Genomic DNA, 24,711 nt, shown 5'->3' on the forward strand with positions numbered 1-24,711 from the left:
CCCACAGGTCTAAAGGCATGGAAATGGAAAAACAAAAACCCCTAGGTGTTTTGGGTGACAAGAATAGACAGATTATTTTGGCTGAAATGGAACATTCATTTCATCGAGGCATAGCGTGTGAAAGAAGGTCAGAAAGAAAGTCTACTGCCAAACCATAAAGAATTCTGCAAGTGAAAGGACACTCAGCACATTAGGAAAAGTCAGTAAAACCTCTGAGGGTAGAGTAATTTGATAAAAATCATGTTTTAGTAAGATTGATTAAGTCTCTGAAACATAAACCAGAGAGAAAAGAGTAAAACAGGTATTTATAATGGTTTAGGAATAAAATTATATTAGTTTCAACAAGCAGAGCAGCAGTAAGAAAAGAAAAAAATTAACAGAGCTGGGTAACGGCTGCGGTTATCCGGCCTGGATGAGAGGGAGAGTAACAGTGTTAACAAAGAGTGAAATAAACCAGGAGAGAGTTCTTTCCATCTTTAATGGCTTCTTTCCCTCTGCTTTAAATTAAAAAAAAAATTTCTTGGAGGGGAAAAAAACCCCACAAAACTCTCTCAAACTGACTCTGCTGACAACTCTCCTTAACCACCAACATGAAAGAAATCCTAAAAGGAGTGGTCCTGTGCCTTCACCTACTTTGAACCCTTCTTTCCTCTTTACTACATTACATCCTTCAAAACTCTGTTTGCCCCTCATTCTCCTCATGTTTGCTAGAACACCTCCTTTTGAAACTCTCTTTTTAGGAGTTTATAACACCATGCACCACTACGGGGTTCTCCTCTTCAGTCTCCAAACAAGCTCCTTTTCACGGCCCTTCCTCCTTACCCCTCTGCCCTGCACTCTCTCTACTCTCCTCTCCCAGTGGTTAACACCTACTCTTACTGCTTCCACCGTATCCTCTGCAGAAGTAACTATGTCCAGACTCTAGGCCGGCACATCTCTTTCCTCCTGCAGCATAGCCTGTTCTATTACGCAGTGACACAGAAAAGGCTTTAACTAATCCAAAGTCTCATACCATTCAAATGCAAATTAATGGAAATGTCACTACAAATCTGTTCTACAGCTTGAAGCATTTTTTCCCAGCCTCAAGCAGGTAAGGACAAAGGCTTGATCATAAAAGTTCATTTTCTATAACAGCAAAGGAAGTTTATACAAGACTGCCACATTTTTCAGAACTACTTACTCTTGGATAAGGAAGGCCACTGGTAGTATTGAAAGCTGGTAGAAGTTTGTAGCCCAGTTGCTTTGCCATTTGGAGAAGTTCATCATTGTACCACTGCATGTACTCGCCTTTTTCTTTCAGCATGATTGCCAGTGAGTGTCCACCCAAAAGACCCCTGCAGTCACAGAGATGAAGCATCAACCACGCCACCCAGGCACTGAAACGGCACCACCTAAAGAGATGCGGGCATCCTGTTGCCACAATTTAGGCTACATAAGGACAGGCCGCAGAAGGACCTAATTTTTTACCTAACTCTTGCTACTTATTTTGTGGCAAACCATTTTATGTTATATATAGCTAGTATTAAAAAACATCAGATGTTTTATCTGTTGCAAAGTATTTGGCATTCTTAAATACCTTAAATTTTCTTAAAATAAAGAACATCGTAGAAATCACTTATCTTAACAAATACAGCAAATTTGATTTTAATAAATTTTAAATTTAACTGGGGGAGGGTATAGCTCAAGTGGCAGAGCACGTGCTTAGCATGCACAAGGTCCTGGGTTTGATCCCCAGTACCTCCTCTAAAAATAAATAAAGAAAATGACCTTCCCCTAAAAAAATTTTTTTAAAAATTTAATGAAAAAAAATGTTTTTAACTTAACTATATCATCATGAAATCTTTATCTCTTAGTGTAACATTAAAAAAATTAAAAAAAACCCTCCCCACTCTCTATTAAATGTGACAGATTAATAAAATCCATGAAAAGTTGCAGAACTATTTCTTAAATTTAACTTAATAGGCTCACTCTGACAGAAGGAAATGAGTTATAATACAAAAGTAACTGTTAAATATAAAAATGTAATAATGTTAAAATGTGAGTTAATAAATTCTGTAATTTCTGTATTCCAAGAAAATTTCAAACTGTTTAGTTGAAAGGTAATCCTGTACATTCAGTTTCATTTGGCTTGAAGACGTGCTGGCTAAGGTTAACAAAGCAGGTTAGCTGGTGGGGAGAAACCTATGACGCAGCTAATAGGCAAGTGTTCGCCCCTTTTTAACAACATACAACAAATACCTTTGATTCGAGTCTGCAACTATTTCCAAAGTCTGCTGCTCTGTGCCTGATACAATGCAGGGTCAACCCACAGCCTCTGTCTCATAATATCCCAACTTTTATCTTTAAAGTTTAAGAAGTTTTTTGCTTTATTACAATCGAGAAATGTGGAATACACCCTTAGCTTTTCGGTTATTAAAATCGGAGCTTTAGTGTCTTACATACTTACCCAAGAACTCTGATGTTTGTTTCAAAGACTGACACCACTACATCATTATCTAAATTAACATCTCTTAAAACTTTTCTCACCGCCTCTTCAAATTCTTTAGTTTTATTTAATACCTAGGGGAAGAAAAGTATTAAAATGAAGTTCTTTCCAACCAAGACCTAGAGAAATATCCTCAGAATGAGATACTAAAAGCAAGTTAATACCTCAGGACTCTTAAAAAATAACGTGCAAAAAAAAAAAATTTCCCTTAAGCATATTATAGAAATGTGATACTATCTAAAACTGAAAAAACATTGCCTATTTATATTGTAAGGAATCTTTATATTTCTTTTTTTAGACACACTGAGATGTCTTAGGACTTTAAAACAATCTGGTCAGAACTGTTACCTGGTGCGCGTAACCCCTGACCTAGAGCTACAAGCCGTGACTGCTGCTGGGGTTTGGTTTCCAAGTCCAAACACGACAGAAACCACCCTACTCACCAAACATCATTTTAACAGTTGCTTAGTCTCAGAAGAAAGCACATCCTTCAGGGGATGACAGCTGAGCCCAAACCATACACCACTCGCCACCTCCACCCCGTGGAGCCCCTGGCCCTCCCTGAGGAGGCAGTCCGACGCTGCGGTCAAATGCAAGCCCCGATGTGCGTTCTAGTTCCTTTCTTCCAGCTCTGAGCCTGTGCTATCACCTACAGAAAAGGGAAACACCCACTCTCCCAGGTCTGTTTTCCTAAGCGAGGTGACACATGTGAGGCACGCCAGGTACTTTTAGGGTCTGACTTACTGGCAAGTGCCTGACTTCACTACGAGTATGACCACTGCTACCACGAGGGCCTGGAGTCCTAAGAAGCTTCACTACGCAGCTTGCTGTGGGTTTTCAGTCTAAAGTAAGGCTGCACACGTAGACGCTATTTACATCCAAGAGCCACTGAAAGCGGTTTTCCTTTACTTGACTGTTCATTTACTCTTTTTGTTTGACGATACTCTGCAGTGCTTTCTCCCTTGATTTGATGCTGTCACTAAAAATTTGAATTTACATATAAAAACACTGCATACGAGTGTCTGACTAAAATTCAAGTAGAAGTAAAATTTAGTGTAAGCCCTGAGTAAAATGTAATACAAAACCTGATTCTAAATTGAGTACTTTCCCTTCTCAATCTCAAAGTCCACGTAAATCCTGAGGCTACAAATGCAGATTCCCAGAGCCCGCTATCACCTCCAGGAGACACAACTGTTCTGCTCACTCCTCACACACGCACACGCACACGTCTTAGTATCATTTTACTATTCTCATTCTTCCTAGGTCTATCTCCTGAGAATTGCTCCCAAGAATAGTACTAACACTATTTGTTTCAAAGGAGAATAAAAATGGGAAGAGAGGTCTCTTTGTCCATAATCAGCTAGAAAATTCATCCTAACAGCTCTATTAGTCGATTAGTTTCTTAAGATGCTAGCTGGTAACAAAGCACGAATTCTGGCCTCTTCCTTTCCCCCATTATCTTTAATTTGTTCAATATCTTTCTTTGTACAGATTTCATGGCAACGCTGAATTTAGAGATTAAATTTATCTCAATTAAAGTGTTAGTGCTTGACTTCACTATAATCAATAGACACTAGATGGTTAGAATTTTGAACATTTAAATTTAAAGATCAAACTACAACAAAGGACGTTCTACTTAACGTATTACGTTCGACCAAAATACAAACAACAGGGCTGCATACCGTCCCAAGTGATGTGTCCTATTAATATTTTCAAATAAAGAAACCACAAATTGAAAAATAGTCACAAAATAAATTAGAAATATTAATACGTGCATTGATAAAATTCCTTCTAAATGTAGGAAGAAACTTTCAACCTACTTTAATTTCTTTTAATTCTTCTGTTTAAACAGGTATTTATTAATAGATATCTTAGATCTCTAGCCTAGGGCGTTCTGAGGTAAAAACAGGCCCAGAGGAGTTAAACAATTTGGCCAAGGCCACACATATCAGTATTATGCGACCACTGCTTGTTGCCACCTGCCACAAGGGGCCAGAACTCGGTTTATACCACACGTTACTATCAGTGCGGGCCGCTGACCAGCAGCACAGCACCCCCAGGTGGCAGCTTATTAGAAACTCACGTTCTTGGGCCCCACCTTCAAGTCTACTGGATTACAATCTGCATTTTATTTGAGCAAGATTCCCCGGTGACTTGCAGTCCAATGAAGTTTAAAAAGCACTGCATCATTGCAGTGTGGTTCTCAAACTTTAGCATACGTTAGAATCATCTGGAAGCTTGTTAAAAAAGCAGACTGCTGGCCCTTACTCCCAGACTTTCTGATTCAGGATGCCTGGCGTGAGGCCCTCCAGTCTGCATTTCTAACAAGTTGCCTGGGGAAGCTCACGCTCGTGGTGCTGCAATCATATTTTGAGAACTAACGCCAAAGGGGTATAACTTCAAAGTAGAGCCTTTATAACAATGGCTGCTCAACTAAAGGCCAACAGATTTCTACATATAGGTAAGTTTTGCAGCCTGAAACCACCTTTTCTCCTCCATTTCCGATAAAAATTTTAAAAACACACACAATAGCTGAGGTTCACGTCCATGAAAATCAGTAAGAGCTTACAGAGAGAAGATGGGGAACCTGCTATATGTAAGGATAAAGCCAAGGAGGCAGAATGAGAAATAAACTTAAGTCCACCTATGGCCTTTCCTAACACACAGCTACCGCCCCTCCCTCACTCCCTCACATCCAGGCAGACGTGATGTGCATCACCCAGCTACACTTACAAATAAGTCACGCCACCTAGCTTCTCCCAGCTTCTCATGGGATATTTGTGTGTATTTTTCTCTTCTATGATCACAGAACACCTAGGACAACTAAATCAAAAATAAGACACACAATATTCTCTCTCATTCTTATAGTCAGTATGATACAGTGCACACGTGCCTTTAATCTTTGAAATATGAAGTCATAACTTTTGAAACCCTGATACAGCCAGGAAGGTCTAAACCATGGTCTTCTCAATAGAAAAAGGTCTTCTCTATGCCTGAATTTTATAAACAAAGAGAAACTTTAGAGGAATAAATAATAAAGCCTAGTCCCACTCCAGAAAAATTAAATCAGAATAACTTGAGAGAGAAGAATATTTTTTAAAACTTCACAGGCATTCTTCCTAAGGTTCTGGTGTAGTTGAGAAACTCTCAAAAACAAAAGGGAAGAAAAAAAAATCATCAGTGAAAAAAGAATGGGGAAACAATATTGGGAAGAAAAGCTTGGTTCTGAAAAAAATTTCTGCCACCACAAATATTTCTCATTTTTTAAAATATTAATCAGTATTTGAGACATTAACTCAAAAGTTGAGGATTATGCCTTAAGGAAAATCCTGAAACAAGTCTATTTTTATACCAGAAATTATCTGAGCAGAAAACATTAGAAGATACTACATTTAGAAATAATGACATCTGGAACTCAATCATCCTTCTCTGCCATCACAAACCATTCCCAGCTAGAATTAATTGAAACGACTTCGTATCCCATAAGGTTGAAAAAGAGTGCCCAGTAGTGATCACTTGATGGTAAAAATTACTGCTGAGAAAAAGTTAAATTTTTAATGAACATAATATATAAAAATTCTAGTTTAACAATTCAGCACCATTGTGGTGTGTCATTCTGGAATAAGAATATCAGGGTATTTTCTAGAATTACTCTTTCAACAGCTTCAACCTCCTTGCCCCAAGGGAAACCACTTCCTGATTAAGGTGCCATCACAGAAGCTGACAAAGCTATAAATTATTTGAGTATCTCCATAATTTTACATAATTTCACTTGACACTGACGTGACATTATCAACTCAACAGTGTGAAAGCTTTATTTAGAAGCAAAGAGCAAATCATCCTAAATTCTGAAGGCTTCTCTTCAGAATTACTGTGTAATGACCATATTCATAATAGTTGAGGGCATATATTATGAAATTTACCAAATAATTCAAGAAGCATCAAACCTACCACAAGAGTGTCCAAAGAATCAATCAGTGTCAGGGAAAATCTAAGGAACAAGCATAGAGAGAGACAAAACATTAGGATTCTGAGTATTTTATCCACAAATGTATAAACAGACATATCTACATCCTATTGACTGGCAGTTTCCGTTAACTAGTCCTTGCACGCATCAACACTGCCGCGTAACCTGCAAAGCACGGAAAGAGCCTGAAAAGCCTTTTAACATCACATTTTACGGTCAACCTAACTACATACCTTTCAAAATGAATAGAAATATTCATTAGCACTTGTTAAAGCAAATAAAAATATTAAAGCATCAACACCTTATAATGCATTTTAAGAGTTACATCCATCTTACAAACAACTTTTCACTGACCTAAGAGGTAAACTGAATAACACTGTACAAAAGAGAACAGAAAAGAATAGAGGAACTTAATGTAGCACTTAAAGCAGTCTTTGAAATGTAACCAATCCCCATATACGGCACTGAACACTGTCTCCGAGGAGTCATAAGCCTTGGCATCTCTGATGTGCGCTCCACTGTGTTTAATACTCACTTTCCCAAGGCGTCATCAACGTCACCCCGACTTGGCTCCTGGCCTCTAACACGACCTCTGCAGGTTAAAGGCATGAGTTCGTCAGCTGGGTAAGCATGTTCCTGCAAGGAGAATCTTAGTGAGTCACTAAGGAAAATAAGGAAAAGCACATCATTTAGAGAACACCACCTTTCCACAGTTATTTAAAAATAAATAAATAAATAAAAGTTATTCCAGAGTTCTACTATCCTTACAATCTATTGAATGTCAAAAAAAAAAAAAAACTTTTAGCTATAAATATAATACATGCTTAAAAAAAACAGGAAAATGTTTCTATAAAAATCTGACAGTCTGTTCCCCCTCCACCCAATCACACGCTCCAGAGGTAACTGCTAACTGGCATTTATCCTGCCGTATCTATCCACACACTGAAATACATGCATATACAGCACTGAAAATTTTTATTTACAAACAGGTGCTTATGCCATATGCACACACTGCCCTAAAATTTGTTTACCTGAATCACTGTGGGGATTTTCATGCTGGAATTTTACAGATGTATTTTACTCTTTTTAATAACTGCCAAGTGATAGTTTAGTATTAGCTAATATTATTGAGCATTTACATTCTGAGCACTGTTCTCAATACTTCATTTAATTACCACACAACCCTCTGTAACAGATTCAATCATTTCCATTTTATAGATGAGAAAACTGAAGCTCAGAGAAGTTAGGAAGCCTATGCTATGCAAATGATGGGCCCAGAATTCAAACCTAGCAACCTGACCCCAGAGTGCTCACGTGCTCCCCACAGTATTCCAGAGCAAGGATGGATATGCTAAAATTTACGTATTTAGTTCTCTATTCGATGAACATGTTGAACTCCATTTTTTCATGTATAAACAATGCTTTAATAAACATCTATATGCATGTACCTCTTGTACATACACTTGTATTTCTACGGATTAAATCCCTAAAGCCAGACCCAGCAGGTCAGAGGTGTGGATATTTAATTTTTGACAGCTACTATCAAACTGAAGACACCGACTGACACTCTTACAATACTCTTAACACAGGAGATGATCAGTGGTCTATATTTTGCCAATCTCCTGGCTTAAAAATGGTATCTCAAGTTTCATTATTGAGGATAAACATCTTTTTAAATTAGTCATTGCTATTTCTTTTTTCAAATGTCTATTTATATCCTTTGTCCATTTCCCACTGGTTGTCTTATTGGCCAAGAGACTGCCTCCCTGTACACTGTTTGTTACATATAGTAAACATTTCTCTCCCATCTTTTGTTTCGCTTTTAACTTTGTTTACGGTACTTTTTACTTTAAGCTTTAAACGTGTAGTTAAACCTATCAGTCTCTCCCTTCGTGGTTTCTAGATTTCAGGCGTGGTTAAGACGGTCATCTTGAGTCTCTGGAAACAGTACTCTCATAATCTTATTTTTTATAAATATTTAGGTATTTACTCCACCTGGCATCTAATTTTGTTTATGATGTGAAATTGGGATGTAACTGTGTTTGTTCCCTGAAACAGTCAATTTCCTAAAAACCATTTTTTTTAAAACAATCCACCTTTTCCCTAAGTGCTTGATATACACTTATTAGTCCAAAATTGTCTATGCACATTTCTGTAGCTGCTACCTCGTTCTACAGACCTATTTCCTGCTCCTACTGCCCTCCAGACCTATTCTGCAAACCTACTTCCTGCTCCAAAACTATTTTCTTAATTACTCTATCTTTGCAACATGTACCTTGCTACTTGGTTAAGCAATTCACTCCCCTCAATTATTTTCTTCTAAATTTTCTTAATGACTTCTTCAAATTTATTCTTTGGATAATTTTTAAATTTCCTTAAAATTCCACTGAAATTTTAATCAGAAGACCCCAATTTGGAGAGAACTGATATTTTTACCAACTGAGTCTTCCCATCAGGGAATACTGCATCACTATATTAATTCAGATCTTATTTTATGAATTCAGTTTCCTCCTATAGGTCTCACATATTTCTTAGCATTTATTAATAGGTACTTTTTATTGAAATACAGCTGATGTATAAAATTATGTTAGTTTCAGGCATACAACACAGTGACTCAACTAAGAGGCACTTTATAGTTTAGGAAACTATTGAGTAATTTTTTTTTAAATGAATGACCATGACAAAGTATTTCCAGGCTAGATGATAATGAAGCACATGCAAGAATCTTCCCTCCTGTCCAGTACAAACACAGTGAAATGTTGCATAAATTTTTTAAATTTATTTTAAATACACAGCTGAGCTTGAGAACAAGAAAAGAAATTTTCAAGTACCAAAACTGAATAGTGGAACACCAGATATAGACATATTGTAACTGACTGAACTTCAATTAAAAAAAAAAAACCCTGGACAGTGGAATGAAGAAATGAAGCTGCACTGACTGCAACGTGGTCATTAGGAATAAGGACTGGCCTTAGTGGGAATTACATTAATGCCCAAAGGGTGTGAGAGTTGACGCTACTGGCCCTGCATGCATGGCTATATGCCACTGAAGGAGGTACTTTAAGTTGGGTAGTTGCTTCAGTGAAACTGGACTGGAACATCTCTACCTACTGGATACAGGTCTTAACAGAAAAGGAGGAAAAACAAAAAAGGCCTGAACTTTATATTTTCTTCACCAGAGGAGTGTCCCTAAGAGATTCCTTTAAAATTAATAGAATATGACTATAAGAAACATTTAGAAGTTAGAATCACTGTGTTTACATATTTCAACTTTAGACAATATTTTCTGGCTATCTGAGAAGAAAAATAGGGTTAATATACTCATACTTTCCCCCATCCTTCAACCTAGCATTCTGGTCAATTATATTACTGTAGGTAGTTTTCACTTCGTATGTTATCACTGTATATTCAAAAATTGAGTTTCCACAATTTAGTTAAATAAACCCTCAACAACATGGTTCAAATCTCAGGTACCACTGTATTACTAAATCATTGCGCAGAACACAAACTTTGATGCTTCAAAATTTGTGGCTTTCTTCAGTCCACAAATCACTCCGTAAACAACAGGTGCTCATCAGTCAGTGATCAATTACGCCACTTCTTTCAAAGTCGATTAGTGACTGATCACGGTGTATTTATTTTTTGTTTCACAAACAGACAAGCGTGCAGTTATGTGCCTCCCTGCCACCCGGTGCTAATCTGACGTGACAAGCGGACTACTTATAAACGTAGAAAATCAAAAGAGGATGAAAGCTCCCCAACAAGCGGAAAGTGGTGACCCTGGAAGTGAAATCAGATTGAACGTTAAAGGGGGCACGGAAGGGACAGCTGACCGCGGCACTGCTGACACCGCTGCCGTTCAAGCGGTGCCAGACGCGCAGCCAGAGGAACTCAGTGAAGACCAGATCGGCCACACGGATGAAGAAGCTGCTCGTGACATCAAAGGACAAAGATGCTGCAGAGGAAATAATGCCTGCAGAAAACTTCCCATTAAAGGAATTCCCGAGATATTTCCCAGAGGGCAAAGGGGAAAACTTCTGAAGCATCTGATCCAAATTTTGAAATTTCTATACCTTCTCTACAAGGTATCTGTATCTTAAGTTATACCATGAGATGAAGGCAAGTTCAGACTTCTCTCAGGGAGTTTTTTTACGAAGAAATAACACTTTAAATTTCAAAGTCTAATATTTTGAATTATGGTATACGAAACATTAGTTTTTGCTGTTTGAAAAATTTCTCTGTACATTCATAGCCATCAGAAAGATAGTTTTTAGTGTTTTGACAAAGAGTTTTAAAGGTTTATAACATCTGTATTCTGGTCCGGAAACATAAATCACACAGTTAAAATTCAACTTAAGTGGCGCCAGTGCACACCATTTTTCTATGGCTTCTCCGTTCCTGAGTTTTCCTTTTGATTCATCTCTTGGTTGCCCGGACTTTGTCCTCAGGTAAGTTAATTTTGTTTGTGTGTTTGTTTTAGAAGAGTGTCATCAGTATTGTCGTCTCTGGTGTTCATGGGTTAGGCTGTCTCTTGCCTTACAACCGAAGAACAATTTGAATGATTATAAAATGCTTGAAACATATTTTCTTCCCTTCAGAAATTTGAAAATACTGTTCCATACTCTTCTTGCATTCTTAAAACTGTATTCTACTGCCTCTCACTAAACTAAATTATCTAGATTCCAAAGTCATAGCCCATTAGCAGCCAAAAAAGAAAGACAGAAAGAAAGAAAGGAAGGAAGAAAAGAGGTGAGGAACACTAAACACATGGTCAACCGGTCAACAGAAAGGGAAAGAAAGACAAAAAAAAAAAATTAAAGTAGACTAAAGAATATAAAAAGCATTGAAGACTACAACCCTTCGGGTATTTTAGAAAGTTCAGTGCTCCATCATGATTTATTTCCTGATGAAAGGATTCCAGGCAACAAGTGTTTTGATATAATTAGAATCCACATGTAGATACTAAATTCTGAATTTAGTACTTTATAATTTTAGTGTTACATATGATTTTTAGTATAAATTCCTAATTACATTTACATGTCTTTTAGATGTCAAGTGCCTAACCACTTTTTCAGTTAATTCCAACAGAACTGTGATTTACCAGAATGCACAATATTTTTATTGCTTTATAGTTTCATATTTAACACATATAAACAACACTTAGAAGTAACTTAATATTTATTAAAACTTGCTGATGTATTTTGAAAGATACTTTGTAAGAGATCATTTAAATGCTAATTTTATTGTAAAGAGCTCCTGGCTTTTTAAACCACTGCTTAGAAAGCTTAACACTACTATTTTGGGGGTTTTGCAACACACACACACACACACACACACACACATATGCCTTTGTCTGAAATATGAAACTCAAACCCTAAGCTTATCCAGGTAAAAAAAATATTAATAGCAACTGTAAACTAGAATAATCAAATAAGGAAGTTTTGAACCAGGTGTAAAAATATTTTGTGGCCCCGTTTCAGGGTTAAGGACAGAAACAAAACCACAGCCCTTTCTTTGGGTAACCAAACTGCAGTTGGTCTGCGTAACTCAGAGCGATGCATACGTGGCAAACAAACAGCTGTGTTGCACTTCAAACATCCTGGCTATCTGAGGTACAGCAACGCCTTCTCTTCGCAACGTATTGCCGGAACAAGGGATAAGTTAATTCATATTTCTATGACTCAGAGCCAGAAAATAAACACCCTTTAAAAATTATCACTCAAAGTAAAATTCAGGTGATAAGAGTTCTATATAAATTAAGGAGAACAAGTGCCTAGCTAAAAGCAAGGGCAAAAACATAAAACAAAACATAGAACTCTCCCCACGTCAGATTCTAAATTGACTAGCACTTTGATATAACTCTGCTTCAAAACACCCAAGTCACAGCAGCATCCAACAACGACTTTTAGGGAAACCAATTCCAAAAACTAGGCAAAGGGAAGAGACTTTATTCTACTACTACCAATAATAAAACAAAAATGTCATTTATAACAGTTAGTGATGTTACCAAATCTTTTCAATTTTCCACAAAATTATATACATTTTAAATGTTTTATTCCAGATCCTTATTGTTGAATACCTCTCTCCTTGAGGCAGATAAGACATTTCCTCCTAAAATAAAAACTAAATGGTATTTAATAAACCGTCTATCATATACTGGTAGCTTACGTTAGTTACTGACTGGACTTGCATGATTTATAAGCTCTCCTTCCAGCCCAAGTCATGTTTCCCTTTTCCCTCTTGTTCACTATGTACACTCACTTACCAAACCACTTTTCAGGTGTTTAGGATTCTATTTATCTAAACTATTAAATTGTTGATACTTCCTACACTGAACGTATGGTCCTTTGAGGCAGCATATTTTGTGGAATGTTTCTCAGCACTAAGGAGAAATACGCAACAAATTCTGGCTGTCTCATAAGATTTTTAATTAATCACAACAGAGTTGGGGGTGGGTATAGCTCAGCAGTGGAGCCTGTGCTTAGCATGCACGAGGTCATGGGTTCAATCTCCAGTACTTCCATTAAAAAACTTTTTTTTAAATAAATAAACCTAATTACCACCCCCTCCAAAAAAAAAAAAAAAAAAAAGAGTAAAGTGTTAGCGTACTTTAAAAGTTTGTGCTTAAAATAAATGAGAACAAAAGTTTCCAAATCCTTCAACATATCTTAATCTATTTAGTTTTGATCAATGGTAAAATAAATTGAACTTAAATAATATTACATGAAATAAATGACAATAAATAATAATGTTATAATGAAATAAAATCCTGCTACTAACAAATTTTGGGGGGAAGACTATTATCAATAATGCAGAAAAAGCATTTAAAAATTCAGTAAGTACCCTGTGAGGATGAAAATTCTCAGCCAACTAAAAAAGAAAGGAACTTATTCAACTTAATACAGCGCACATGTGAAAAACCAACAGCTAACATCATACTTAATAGTGAAAGGTTAATTGCTTTCTCCATAAGATTAGGATCAAGACAAGGATCTTACCAGCTCTTTTCAATATAATACTAGAAGTCCTAGCCACTGCTATAAGAAGAAATAAAAAAGGCACATAGTTTGGAAAGAAAGAAGGAAAAGCCTTTGTTTGTAGATGGCATGACTGACCACGTAGGAAATCTGAAGGAAGCTACCAAAAGAGCTGCTAGAAGTAATAAGTGAGTTTAGCAAGGATGCAAGGTTAACAGACAGAAAGTTGTATATCTGTATAACATCAATGGACAGCTGGAAATTAAAACCTGAAAAATACAAGTTATACTAGCATAAAAATATGAAATATTTATGAACAAATTTAACAAAAGATGTGCAAGACCTGTACACTGAAAGTACAAAATGCTGCTGATATTAGGTAAGAGCTAACTAAATGAACAGACACCATGTTCATGGACTGGAAGACATGATACTGCTAAGAAGTCAGTTTTTCCAAATTGATGCATAGATTCAACATAATCCCAATCAACAGCTCAACTGTTTTTTTTTTTGTGTGTGTGTGCAGAAATTGACCTATAATTCTAAAATTCACGTGGAAATGCAAAGAACCTAAAATATTAAGAACAATTTTGAAAAAGAACAAAGCTGAACGACTTACACTGCCTGGCGTCAGGACGTGACATTACGTACTCAAGACAGCGTGGTATTGGTAGACAAATGAATATTTACATCAGTGGAAAACAGAGTCTAGACACAGACCCGTGCATATATGGTTACTTGATTTTACAAACTTGCCAGAGTAATTCAACGCAGCAAGGATATTCTTTTCAACAAACAGTGCTGGAATAACTGGATGTCCACACAGAAAAAATATATAAACAAATTTTATGTATACATTACGTACACAAACACGTATACAAACATTAACTCAGAACAGGTAGATCGCAGCGAAAAAGCTAAAATTATAAACACCTAGAAGAAAATAAGAAAATCTCTGTGACCCTGGGCTAGGCAAATATATACTTTTAGGTAGGATACAAAAGACATGAATCACAAAGAAAAAGGATAAACTGGACTTGGTCACAATTTAAAACGTTTGTACTTCAAAAGACATTAAGAAAATTAAAAGGCAAAGTACAGACTGGGAGACAATATCTGCAAAACACATATGCAGTAAAGGACTGAGACCCAGAATACAGAATTCTTAAAGAGTCAGTAATAACAAGACAAATGACCTGATTTTTAAACGGTAAGAAATCTGAACAGATGTTTCACCAAAAAAAGATACACTAAGCACATGCAAAAATTTTCAACATCACTAGTCATCAGGAAAAATGAAATTAAAATCACAACCCACTAAAATGGCTAAAATTAAAAAGACTGAAAATACCAAGTGTTGGAGAGGATGTGGAGTAACTAAAACTCTCAAAACTGCTCATGTGGAATGCAAATGTCACAGCCAGGCTAGGAAAGGCTGGCAGTTTTCTTATAAAAAGTTAAACTCACCCTTCCCATGGGACCCAGCAACCCCATTCCTAAGTATGAAAATGTATGTCCACATAAACATCTGCGCTCACAGGTCCATGGCAGTCTTTAATAACAGCCAAAGACCAGAAACAAGCCAAATATTTATCAACTGGGGAATGAAGAAATAAACTGTGTTCCATCTAATCAAATGAGTAATACTGAGCAGTAAGTAGGAACTACAGTATGTCCAACAACATGGATGAATCTCAAACGCCTCACGACACACTGTAAGACGTTATTGATATGAAATCCTAGAAAAGGGAAAACTAGCGACAAAAAGCAGATCACAATGGTTGCTAGAGGTCAGAGGTGGAGAAAAGGAACTGACCACAGAGGAGCCTGAGGAAGCTCTTTGTGGTGACATAAATGTTCCATATCCTGGTTGCAGTGGTAGTGAAACAACTGCGTACAACTGTCAAACTCAGAAGAGGGCATTTAAAACTGGAATATTTTTTTTTGTCTGTAAATTATATCTAAATAAACAGAAAGACTTAGTTCTACTGTGTTAAAATTCTACAGTATCAGAGTGTGATTAAAAAAAAAACTGTAAGAGGATGCTAACGAATTTCTAAAGACACTTTGGCAGTTTTAGGATGTTCTAAAGTACAGGCCAAGGAACAGCGGTTAACAGAAAGTAGTTCTGCCATCTCTATACACAAAAATGTGCGTATCAATTTGCATCTTTCCATCTCCCCACTATTACTAGTACCACTTCTAAACTACTTTATGTACAAAATAACTCTTCTTGATGAAGAAACTACCAAGAAGAAACATTAGGTACACAGCTTCAAATGGGGAATATGAACAAGTTCTGGAGATGGATGGTGACGACCCTACCACAATGTGAATGTAATTAATAACACAGGACTGTACACTTAAAAATGGTTAATTTTATGTTATGTGTATTTTGCCACGATAAAAAATTTTTTAAAAATTAGGAAAAAAAATTCCAAGAAAACGTACATAAACCTAGAAATGTGGAAGGACGTTACATTTTAAAACAGTTCCTTTTGTTTTAAATGATAAAGACTAATCTGTTTCTTAGAATTGTACTCTCATGAAATCATGGTTTAAAGTGGTTATTAGTTAGATATGATTCTACTAGTTAAAGGAAACTGTGCTTACCAACTCTTGTCGAGTTTATTTTTAATGTTTAGGGCTCTACTGAAGTAGTTTTTGCTTTTAATAGTTAATAACTGAGTTGTCTACAGTAGACAGGAAACACATGACAAGACAAAGATCAGATCTGACAGCTCAGATCCAAAATGGTTCTGTATCTGGTGGCCTAAATACATGTATTTTGTCATCTGAATTAATTTGCAAACTAACCTCGGCACAAATAACTAAAAACAAGCTAAAAGAAGCCCTAAAGTGTCTGCGGTCTGAGGTTAAATAAGGTTGCACAAGGACTGCCAAAATAAACATCTAATTTCATGTTATTTGGGGAAAAGAGAAAGCCATCTGTGCAATTCACTGTGAATAAATGGCAGTCTGACTGGGGCTAGAGATTTATAAAATACTGTCATTACGATGTTAATATTTATGCAATTAATTGATAAAATCAGAAAATTCCTGGATGTAACACCAAGAGACGGCAGAGATACAGTAATCTACCTAAGGCTGGCAGGGCATTGTTATTGAAAAACAGCATTAATAGAGCCTGGGGAATCACAAAAAAAGGAAAGAAATAAAAGTTCAAAGGCTGCGTGCCTAAACAGGAAAGATGAGTGTATCTGAAGGAAGTTCTCTGCACAACCTGGGGAATGAGTTCTGAGCTAAAGCCTAGATGAATTTTAGGAGGGCAATTGCAATCCCAGGCAAAGCATGAATTCTGGTAGCAGGAGCAGGAAACTCCCAAACAGTGCTTCCCACCTGCTAGACACAAGTTGTAGGCATTTTAATTGTACTAACTTGCTCTGCTCTTACAGCACATTGTGAGGCAGGCAAACCATTTGAGAGAGATGGGGAAACAGGCTCGGGGAGACTGGATGACTTTCCCACTGTAACCCCGCTGGCAGGCAGCAGAGCCACCTCAGGGTGTCCTGCTCCATTTCTGGAATTCTTGCTCTTAATCATGTCTTTGGAAAACAATGTTGTTTTTCAGGAAGCAAGAAAGTTAAAAGGAATTACTATAATTGTAGCTAGACTGAAGAGCAGTATTTTTAAAAACTAGCAAGAAATGAAGTTTTTAACATTTATTAAAAGCCCACCACGCACAAGGCATTTTACAATTTAGCATAGTAGGCAACTGACCACAACAAGTAAACGGAATTACAGAACCCAAAATTTACCATTAACTTGTATTTTTAATTAAATTTAGTAAATGATTTCTTTGAATTTAAAAGGTGAAGATATACCATAGTAATCAAATGCAAAAAAGCCCCGTTATTTGACTACACCTTCAAAATAATTACATTCAGTTGTTTCAAAAACAAAACAAAATAAAACATTTATGTACCAGGCATCATGTTAGGCACAGGACATACAGAAGATCAGTTTGCTAAAAATTAAAGAAAATGGTCCTTGTTCTCAAAAATCTTACAGAATAAAACAATCCTTTGCAATTATCCCCACTTTACATAGGAAGACACTGCTCAGGAGGGTTAAATGATCTGTTTAAGGTCCAAGCTATTAAATAGCTGAGACAGGATTTGAACTCAAACCCATCAAACTCCAAAACCTAACTACACTTAACAAAAAACGAACAGTGTAAAAGCTAATAATGTAGAAAAAATTTTCAGCTGACTTCAAATAATACATACAGGGCACCTGATTTCTGTCTAATATTTTAGAACGGTTTCATGTTAGTTGAGAACTTGAAAAGGGGAAGTGTGAATTCTAGACTAAACCTTGGGTTACAAACCTCACATACATTGAGCATAGCACAAGTACACCGCGAGAGTCACTCATGTTGTCAAACTGTTGAACATTTTAAAATACATATCGCAGTGGACTGCAGACAGGTGTGGCTCCACTGGAAAAATGGAAGAGGGTATCAATTCCAGGAGTTTCCTGTCTTTGGAGTTGAAATCCCTCTCCTTTACATCTTGTAGGTAGGTGGTTGTAATAGAAAGTTACCGAGTTAGGGTCCAATAAGAAACTGGACGGGAAATCCTCTGAGGGCTGCCCTGGCCACCTGCTCTGTCACAAATCCATTTGCTAAGCACATTTTTTAGTAGGAAAAAACTACTAATATAATAAGTACTGATAAATCTGCTGTTTACCTAATAAGGAACAAGATGTTAAAGGTCCTATGCTTTACAAAGAGAGGATCCTATTCACAGTGAGACGCACTGAACTGATCAGCTGTCTACCGTTTTATTCAACTACGCATCTATGATCTGGCTTAGGTCTGAGGGTGCAGCACGGACCCACCTGGCCACCTCAAAACCATTAACCTAGAGTTGTTAAATTATGCTTTGGCCAAACTGAATTAACCAGGGATAAATGATTTTGAAAGAAATGGTAAGGAAATGGTTGAGGTCTTGAGAAATGACTTCAAAACTGTGTTTTCAACATGGTTTAAAATACCCCAAATTTCATCACCATCATATCCTAAAAGCATTTATTCAGAACTTAATATGTACTCCTAAAAAGTGTACAATATAAATGGTGATACGAATTATCAAATATAAAACATGCTTCAAAAATACAAAAACGTATAAAAGCATAGGCAATTACACGTTTATAAAGATAATGCTAATATACGAAGCTATTTGGGTAATATATAATGAAAAATAGACTCAGTTGAAAAACACTTAAAAGAATCAAATACAGCTAGTTCTCTGCCAAACTTTTCCCAGCAACATTTTTATAGGACTTAATCATAAAAGAAAATCGCTGAAGTATTTCAAAATGTAAAAAGGTCATAGGAAGTAATTCTCAGAATAATTTGATTAAACTCTTCAAAATTACACAAATTTACATGTAAAATTCTCTTGAACTCCAAAATTTTCTGGCTAGTTCATCTTTTTAAAATCATTTACTTATTTATTTTTGCAGTTTAAGATCATTTTATTGCGGGGCAAGAGGTGGCTAGGGTTGGCGGGGGCAGCTATAGACCCTCAGCCCCACCGTCAAGAACAGGAGCCCCTCCCCACCTCCCACCCACCAAGCGGCTCCTCCTGTACTATGGGGGGGGGGGGTGTTAAATTTTTAGTTGTGGTAAAAATAAAACATGCAACACAAAATTTACTATTTTTAAGTGTAAGTTTAGCAGAGTTAAGTATATTCACTGTTGTGCAACAGGTCTCAAGAATTTTTTCACCTTGCAAAACTAAACATGCTATTTCATCTCAAGTGAGCACCAACACATTAAAACAATATAGATCAGCATACCCAGAAAGCAAACTATATTCAAATCAAAGCCCACTACGAGGATATAATTTGGACAGAAATTGGGTATAGTTTGACTCTTAAGCAATGGTTTTCTTCATAGAGTGAATAAAAGTAATGTTGTAAATAGGTTTTTTTTTTTTCAATTAAGAGAATCATTTCCCTTAAGGCCAGAGATAACATCTTATTCATGTTTATATCCACAATATCTAACTAGATAAAGTATTTAATAAACATTGTCGACAGCATCAAAGGAAATTATTTAAATACAAAGGTTCATAATTTAATTCAACTTACTCTTACCTATTCAATAAACTGGTTCCCTAAGAACCACTATCAGGAATACTGTTAGCCTATGTTTGCGTTGTTTTTTAAAAACTTCCTTTAAAAAAATGTGCTATTAATTTAGGTTTTAAAATTCCCCATTGACTGTGCTCACATAATAACTCACATTAGTGATATATAAAGATAAGATTTCTACTTACCATATAGTTACCATAAGCATGATCAAACATTTCCAGTACTTGATTCCTAATTTTAAAAGAGCAGAAATGGAAAAAAAAAAAAAGTTACGTATATTCTATTTATTGTCTTTCAAAAAATTAATGCTCCTTCATAAACATATACCAATAATAAACAAAAGAAATATTTAGTTAGAAAGGGACATAAACAGAGTCAGGAAATACACCAGTGGCAGTAGACAAACTCTCATGAGTCGCACACAGCGCTGGCCCAAAGCTTTCCCATGCTAGCAGTTTATGTAAAATTCATCTCACTATTTTTCCTAAGGAAACTGTTGAATGATGCATGCCATGCAGAGAGAAGAAAATCTGATGGTGAAAAACAACTACTTCTTAACAAATTATTTACCATAAATGTCTTGAAATATTGCTGAAGAGTCCCCAAAGAAATAATTATTGCTGCCATCTGTTGTTTATAGTAGACATTCTACCAGAAGAGAGGGGTGAGTGTGTGCATTGCTATGAAACAACAATACTCTATCAAGCCCCTGCCTTTCCCCTTAAACTGAACCACTAATACCTAGTTTAACACTTACTTGTTAATATGTTTGTCGTATCTTCAAAAGATACATTTTATGATTTTATGGTGTACTTTTTGCTTCTTTAAAAAACTGTCCAAAGTCAAATACACAATATTCATCCCTAAAATGAGAAAAGTAATCCTCAAAAACAGATCTGCGTGTTTTGGCTAACTCTGTTTCTCAAAATCCCCAAGATGTCTGTTTAAAATGGAGATTTCTGATTCCCATACCAGATTTACCAAGTCAAAATCTGAAAGGCTGGGAACAAAGGAATCAGTCTTTCAATTAAATACCCTAAAATTTGGGCTTGAGAGTAACAGGAAAAACTACAAAAGTTAATGTCATGGCCAGATAAGGCCAAGTCTCTCAAAAATTAGCAAAGAGTAAAGTTTTCATAATCTTTCATTATTTCTTACTAATTTTCCAAAGTTCCAATCACTAACGGCAAGAACTGAAGAAGGCATTAAAGAAAATGGTTGGATGTATCTTTATCCTCCTGCTGTAGTGCAGCTCTCATGTCAAAAATCGTAATCATGGATGATGAAATACTGGTACTAACAAGGCTGGCAGACAGAAAAGGGCTAACGTCCAGATCCTGGCTATACTGATCAGCGAAACCAAGTGCACTCAAACTTGGGGACTGAATAAGCTAGGTCCTGACAACTTTTTATGAAAACAACCATTTTAAAACACCTAATCATCAAAAGCAAGGTGCTAAATCACTTTGCTAAAACACTAATTCTTTATGTGCTTATAGGTGTGATAGACTGTGGGTCAAGTTATCTCAGAAAATTACAGAGTATCTCAAAGAATCCTTCTAGACATTTCTTTATTATATTGCAGATTATAAAGAACTCTCAGATTAGCTAGTAAACCAACAAAAAAGGAGTTATAATTTCCCTTCAAACACTAAAGGTCAATAAATGGAATATGGAAATTCTTTTTCCCTTCCCCTGAAATAGAATACAAAATTATTCCTCTATTTAAAAAAAATTTTTTTAAAGATAAATAAACCTAACTACCTCCTGAGGGAGGGTATATAGCTCAGTGGTAGAGTGTGTGCTTAGCATGAACGGGGTCCTGGGTTCAATCCCCAGCACCTCTACTTTAAATAAAATAAGATAAAATAAAATAAATAAACCAAAATTATTGCCAAGAAGTAAATTCCTATAACTGGTAACTGTAGGGCCTAGACATGTGTATAACAGATAACAAAGGCTTTAATTTGTTAACCCAACATTGCAAACATTAAAATTTCAAGGCTAAAATGAGTAACTCATGATTGCAAATAAGGATACATTATTTTTCAATCCTTTCATTTATACAGCTCATGATCATCAAATTTTACAACACACACTTCAAATTGGAGCTATTTAATACCCAGCTGCACTCTCTTGCTCTCTTAATTACACACAGAAGTCCTAACAAAGTCATATTTAAAAACAGAATAGTAGAATAATTACTATATTAAACTTAAAATTTTTTCTGTAAGGTTTTATATCTATTCAACAACTGGATAAAAATGTATCGGAAATGAGAGCCACAGTTAAAAAATTACGTCTCTTCATTTTAAATAATTTCTGTAAGTCAGCTTTCTCTTGTTACATTGCTTGCCAACACGCCACAGAAACTGGGACTGTTTCATACTTCATTTTTCAAGTAAAAACACCAACAACTGCCTTAACATTTAAAACACAAAAACAAAAAAATGAATTCCAGGAAGGGTAAGACCACATATGACTAGGGAAGTAACTCCATAAACTGTGAACTGTAAGGTACTGAGCAGCTCCAGTCTGTATCATCAGTTTAGCCTGGGGGAAGGGGGAGGGAAAGGGATGGGATATTTTCTGTTTATCATAAATCATTTTTTGGGTTTCAAAAAAACTGTACAGGTAAACCTAATGAATTAGAGTTCAGCTTCGTGAAAATTCCCAGAGTGGAGAGCAGTCAAGCAATTGTACACGTGTGGTTCGTAGCTCTGGACTTTTATTCTACCCTTACCCTAGAGTCAGGCAATCTAAACTAACAAGCCGAAATAACTGTAACTTCACTCTGATGATCTCAAAATTTGAGCTGAAATCTCAAGCGAATTACGTTGGACTTTTCCAGTTAAAAACTAATTTTGGTCAAAAAAAAAAAATCCAACAACTTTTCTTCAAATAAAAATTGTTAATGAAAGAAAGGGAGAAAGTGGTCAGATAAAAATTCGTGCTGTCCTTAACAGACTTGGAGTTTCTCTTTCCAGGTCTTGTGGAAGTACAGCATAGTGGAGCGATCACAGGCTCTGAAGTCATACAGACCTGGGTTTGAATACTGGCTCCACCATTTACTAGCTCTGTGACTCTGAACAAGTCAATCTTGAGTCTCAGTTTCCTCATCTGCAAAATGGGGATCACATCCACCCCATTAATAAATTGAGGATTACATACACAGTATATACAAAGTGTCTGGCACAAGTAGGATATTCAGTAAAGCAGTGATCATGATACATTAAATTCATAAACAGAGAAAATTTAAGATACTTATTAGAGTTTATTGGTAATTTTTTGATAGCTGATACTTTATTTCTTCCAATAAGCATCTTTCCTATTTTACTGAAAAACTAACACAAGTCTCTTCCAACAATTTAAACAATATAGAAGTCTGTACATAAAATAAAACTTGATGGTTCCACCTCATCTCCACCCTAACTCCAGGAGGCAATCATCTTTCCATGTTTCTCTGAGCACAATTTTTTTCAGTTGGATGGTACTATAGATATTGTTCCACAACTTATATCTTTTTTTTTTTTGTCTTGGGAATATTCTGCGTAGCTTTCCAACGACCCACCTCATCCTTAATATCTGAATATTATTCTATAATATGGATGTTCCAAGGAACAGTTCCATTCTTTCAAAATGCACATCCTTGTACATCTATCTCTACTCTAACAATACTTTAATTTCTGTAGCCTGGATCCCTAAGATGGGATTAATGAATCAAAAAGTATATACAATTTAAATTTTAGGAGATACTATCAAATAAGTTACAGCAATTTACACTCCTATCAAGGTTCTTCTCACACCTCAACTATCCAGTACTCTACCCAGGTACTGTGCTTTCTGTTTACTAATCTGATGGCTAAAAAGCAGCTATTTCGTCGCTTTCACATGCATCTCTCACATTTATGAGGCTGAGTAACTTTTCATGTTTACTGACTTATTTGCATTTTCCTCTTGCGTGAATTAACTCTTCACACGCTTTGCCCATTTTCTACTGGTTCTTGGCTGGTTTCCTATTCATTTGAGGGACCCTGGTCTATATTAGGAATATTGACTCTGTGTGTACAAATGCTGTACATATGACTCAAGATTGTACAACTTTCAAGACTGATAAAACTACTTTGAGTAAAGTAAATAGGTATATTTAATTGGGGCTTTTGAATACTACCATGAAATTTTGTCCTATTATGAAAATGCAGCCCAAGAAAATGCTGCAAGGAAATGGCAAAACGTGCAAAGTTCAAGTTCCAACGAACGCCCCCTTTTCCGTAACAGGTGTAAACATGATTTCCTTAACCACTGTGAGATCAGCAACGTTTTCCCAGCTGGGAGCTCACTTGTGGGAGCGACCCAGCCACGTCCCTAATGAAAGACACGCGCAGGACTCGCGCGCGCAGCGACACGGGTCGCGGCCCCCTCCACGGGCCACTGACATGGCAGCTGCGCTGACACGCCGCGCCTGGCCTCCAGGAGCCTGCACATGTCACCGACGGCCCGGGCGACCCCCCGACAGCGCCCCGAGGTCGCATCGCGGGCGGCCGCCCGCGCCGTCCCCGCCCCTGTCCGCCCCGCCAGGGTCCTCTCAAGGCAACAGCCGTCCCAATCGCGACAGGAGAGGCGACTGCGCGATGACAGGCACCTCGCCGCGCCGTGGTCAGCCTCACGAGGAAACCCACCCCCGGCTGCCCAGCACCCTTACCCAAGCTTCTGCTTCTCCTCCCTGCTCATGGGCGCGGCGCCCGCCGTCCACACGGACGTGGCCGATACCAGGCAGAACGCGGCCGTCGCCGCCACCAGGCTCCATGGCGCTCGCTGGGGGACCGGGGACCCACAGCCCCGGCCGCCGCCGGCTGCGCTCATGGCCCCGAGCTTCCGCGCACGCGCAGCTGCTACGCCCGGCCGGTGGGACACATCGCCGGACGCCGGTGGCACAGGGGCTGCGAGCCGTGCTGAGGGCGGGATGCGGAGGAACGCGAGCGGCCGCCGTCGCCGATCTGTTTCCCGTAGCCACCGAGCCGGTCCCCGGCGCCAGCGCTGCCACCGCCCTCCGCCCTCAGCAGCCCGGAGCGCCGCCCCCAGCTTTCCGGTGTCGTAGTCTGGGAAACCGCCTCCCCCAATGCTACTTCCGGGTAGGGCCCGAGACGCTGAGCCTCGGG

The 24,711-nt window shown here is 37.4% G+C and overlaps 1 protein-coding gene across 4 annotated transcripts in view; it reads right to left on the minus strand.

Moving 5' to 3' along the window:
* Positions 1–24,643, minus strand: part of EDEM3 (ER degradation enhancing alpha-mannosidase like protein 3) — a 60,986-nt gene extending 36,343 nt beyond the window's left edge. For 3 of the 4 annotated variants that reach the window (XM_031435599.2, XM_010988510.3, XM_031435597.2), the window contains exons 1-6: positions 24,255–24,642; positions 19,738–19,783; positions 6,988–7,088; positions 6,437–6,476; positions 2,447–2,559; positions 1,181–1,334 (exon numbers count right to left, since the gene is read on the minus strand). In XM_031435599.2, coding sequence (XP_031291459.1) covers positions 1,181–1,334; positions 2,447–2,559; positions 6,437–6,476; positions 6,988–7,088; positions 19,738–19,783; positions 24,255–24,415 — 615 coding nt within the window. In that variant the 5' untranslated portion in view covers positions 24,416–24,642. Of the gene's footprint in view, positions 1–1,180; positions 1,335–2,446; positions 2,560–6,436; positions 6,477–6,987; positions 7,089–19,737; positions 19,784–24,254 lie in introns of all 4 variants that reach the window. The other variant, XM_031435598.2, reaches the window with a different exon arrangement.
* Positions 24,644–24,711: the final 68 nt, after the last annotated feature.

The sequence above is a fragment of the Camelus dromedarius genome, chromosome 23, assembly GCF_036321535.1.
Source record: "Camelus dromedarius isolate mCamDro1 chromosome 23, mCamDro1.pat, whole genome shotgun sequence".
In the NCBI taxonomy this organism is placed as follows: Eukaryota; Metazoa; Chordata; class Mammalia; order Artiodactyla; family Camelidae; genus Camelus; species Camelus dromedarius.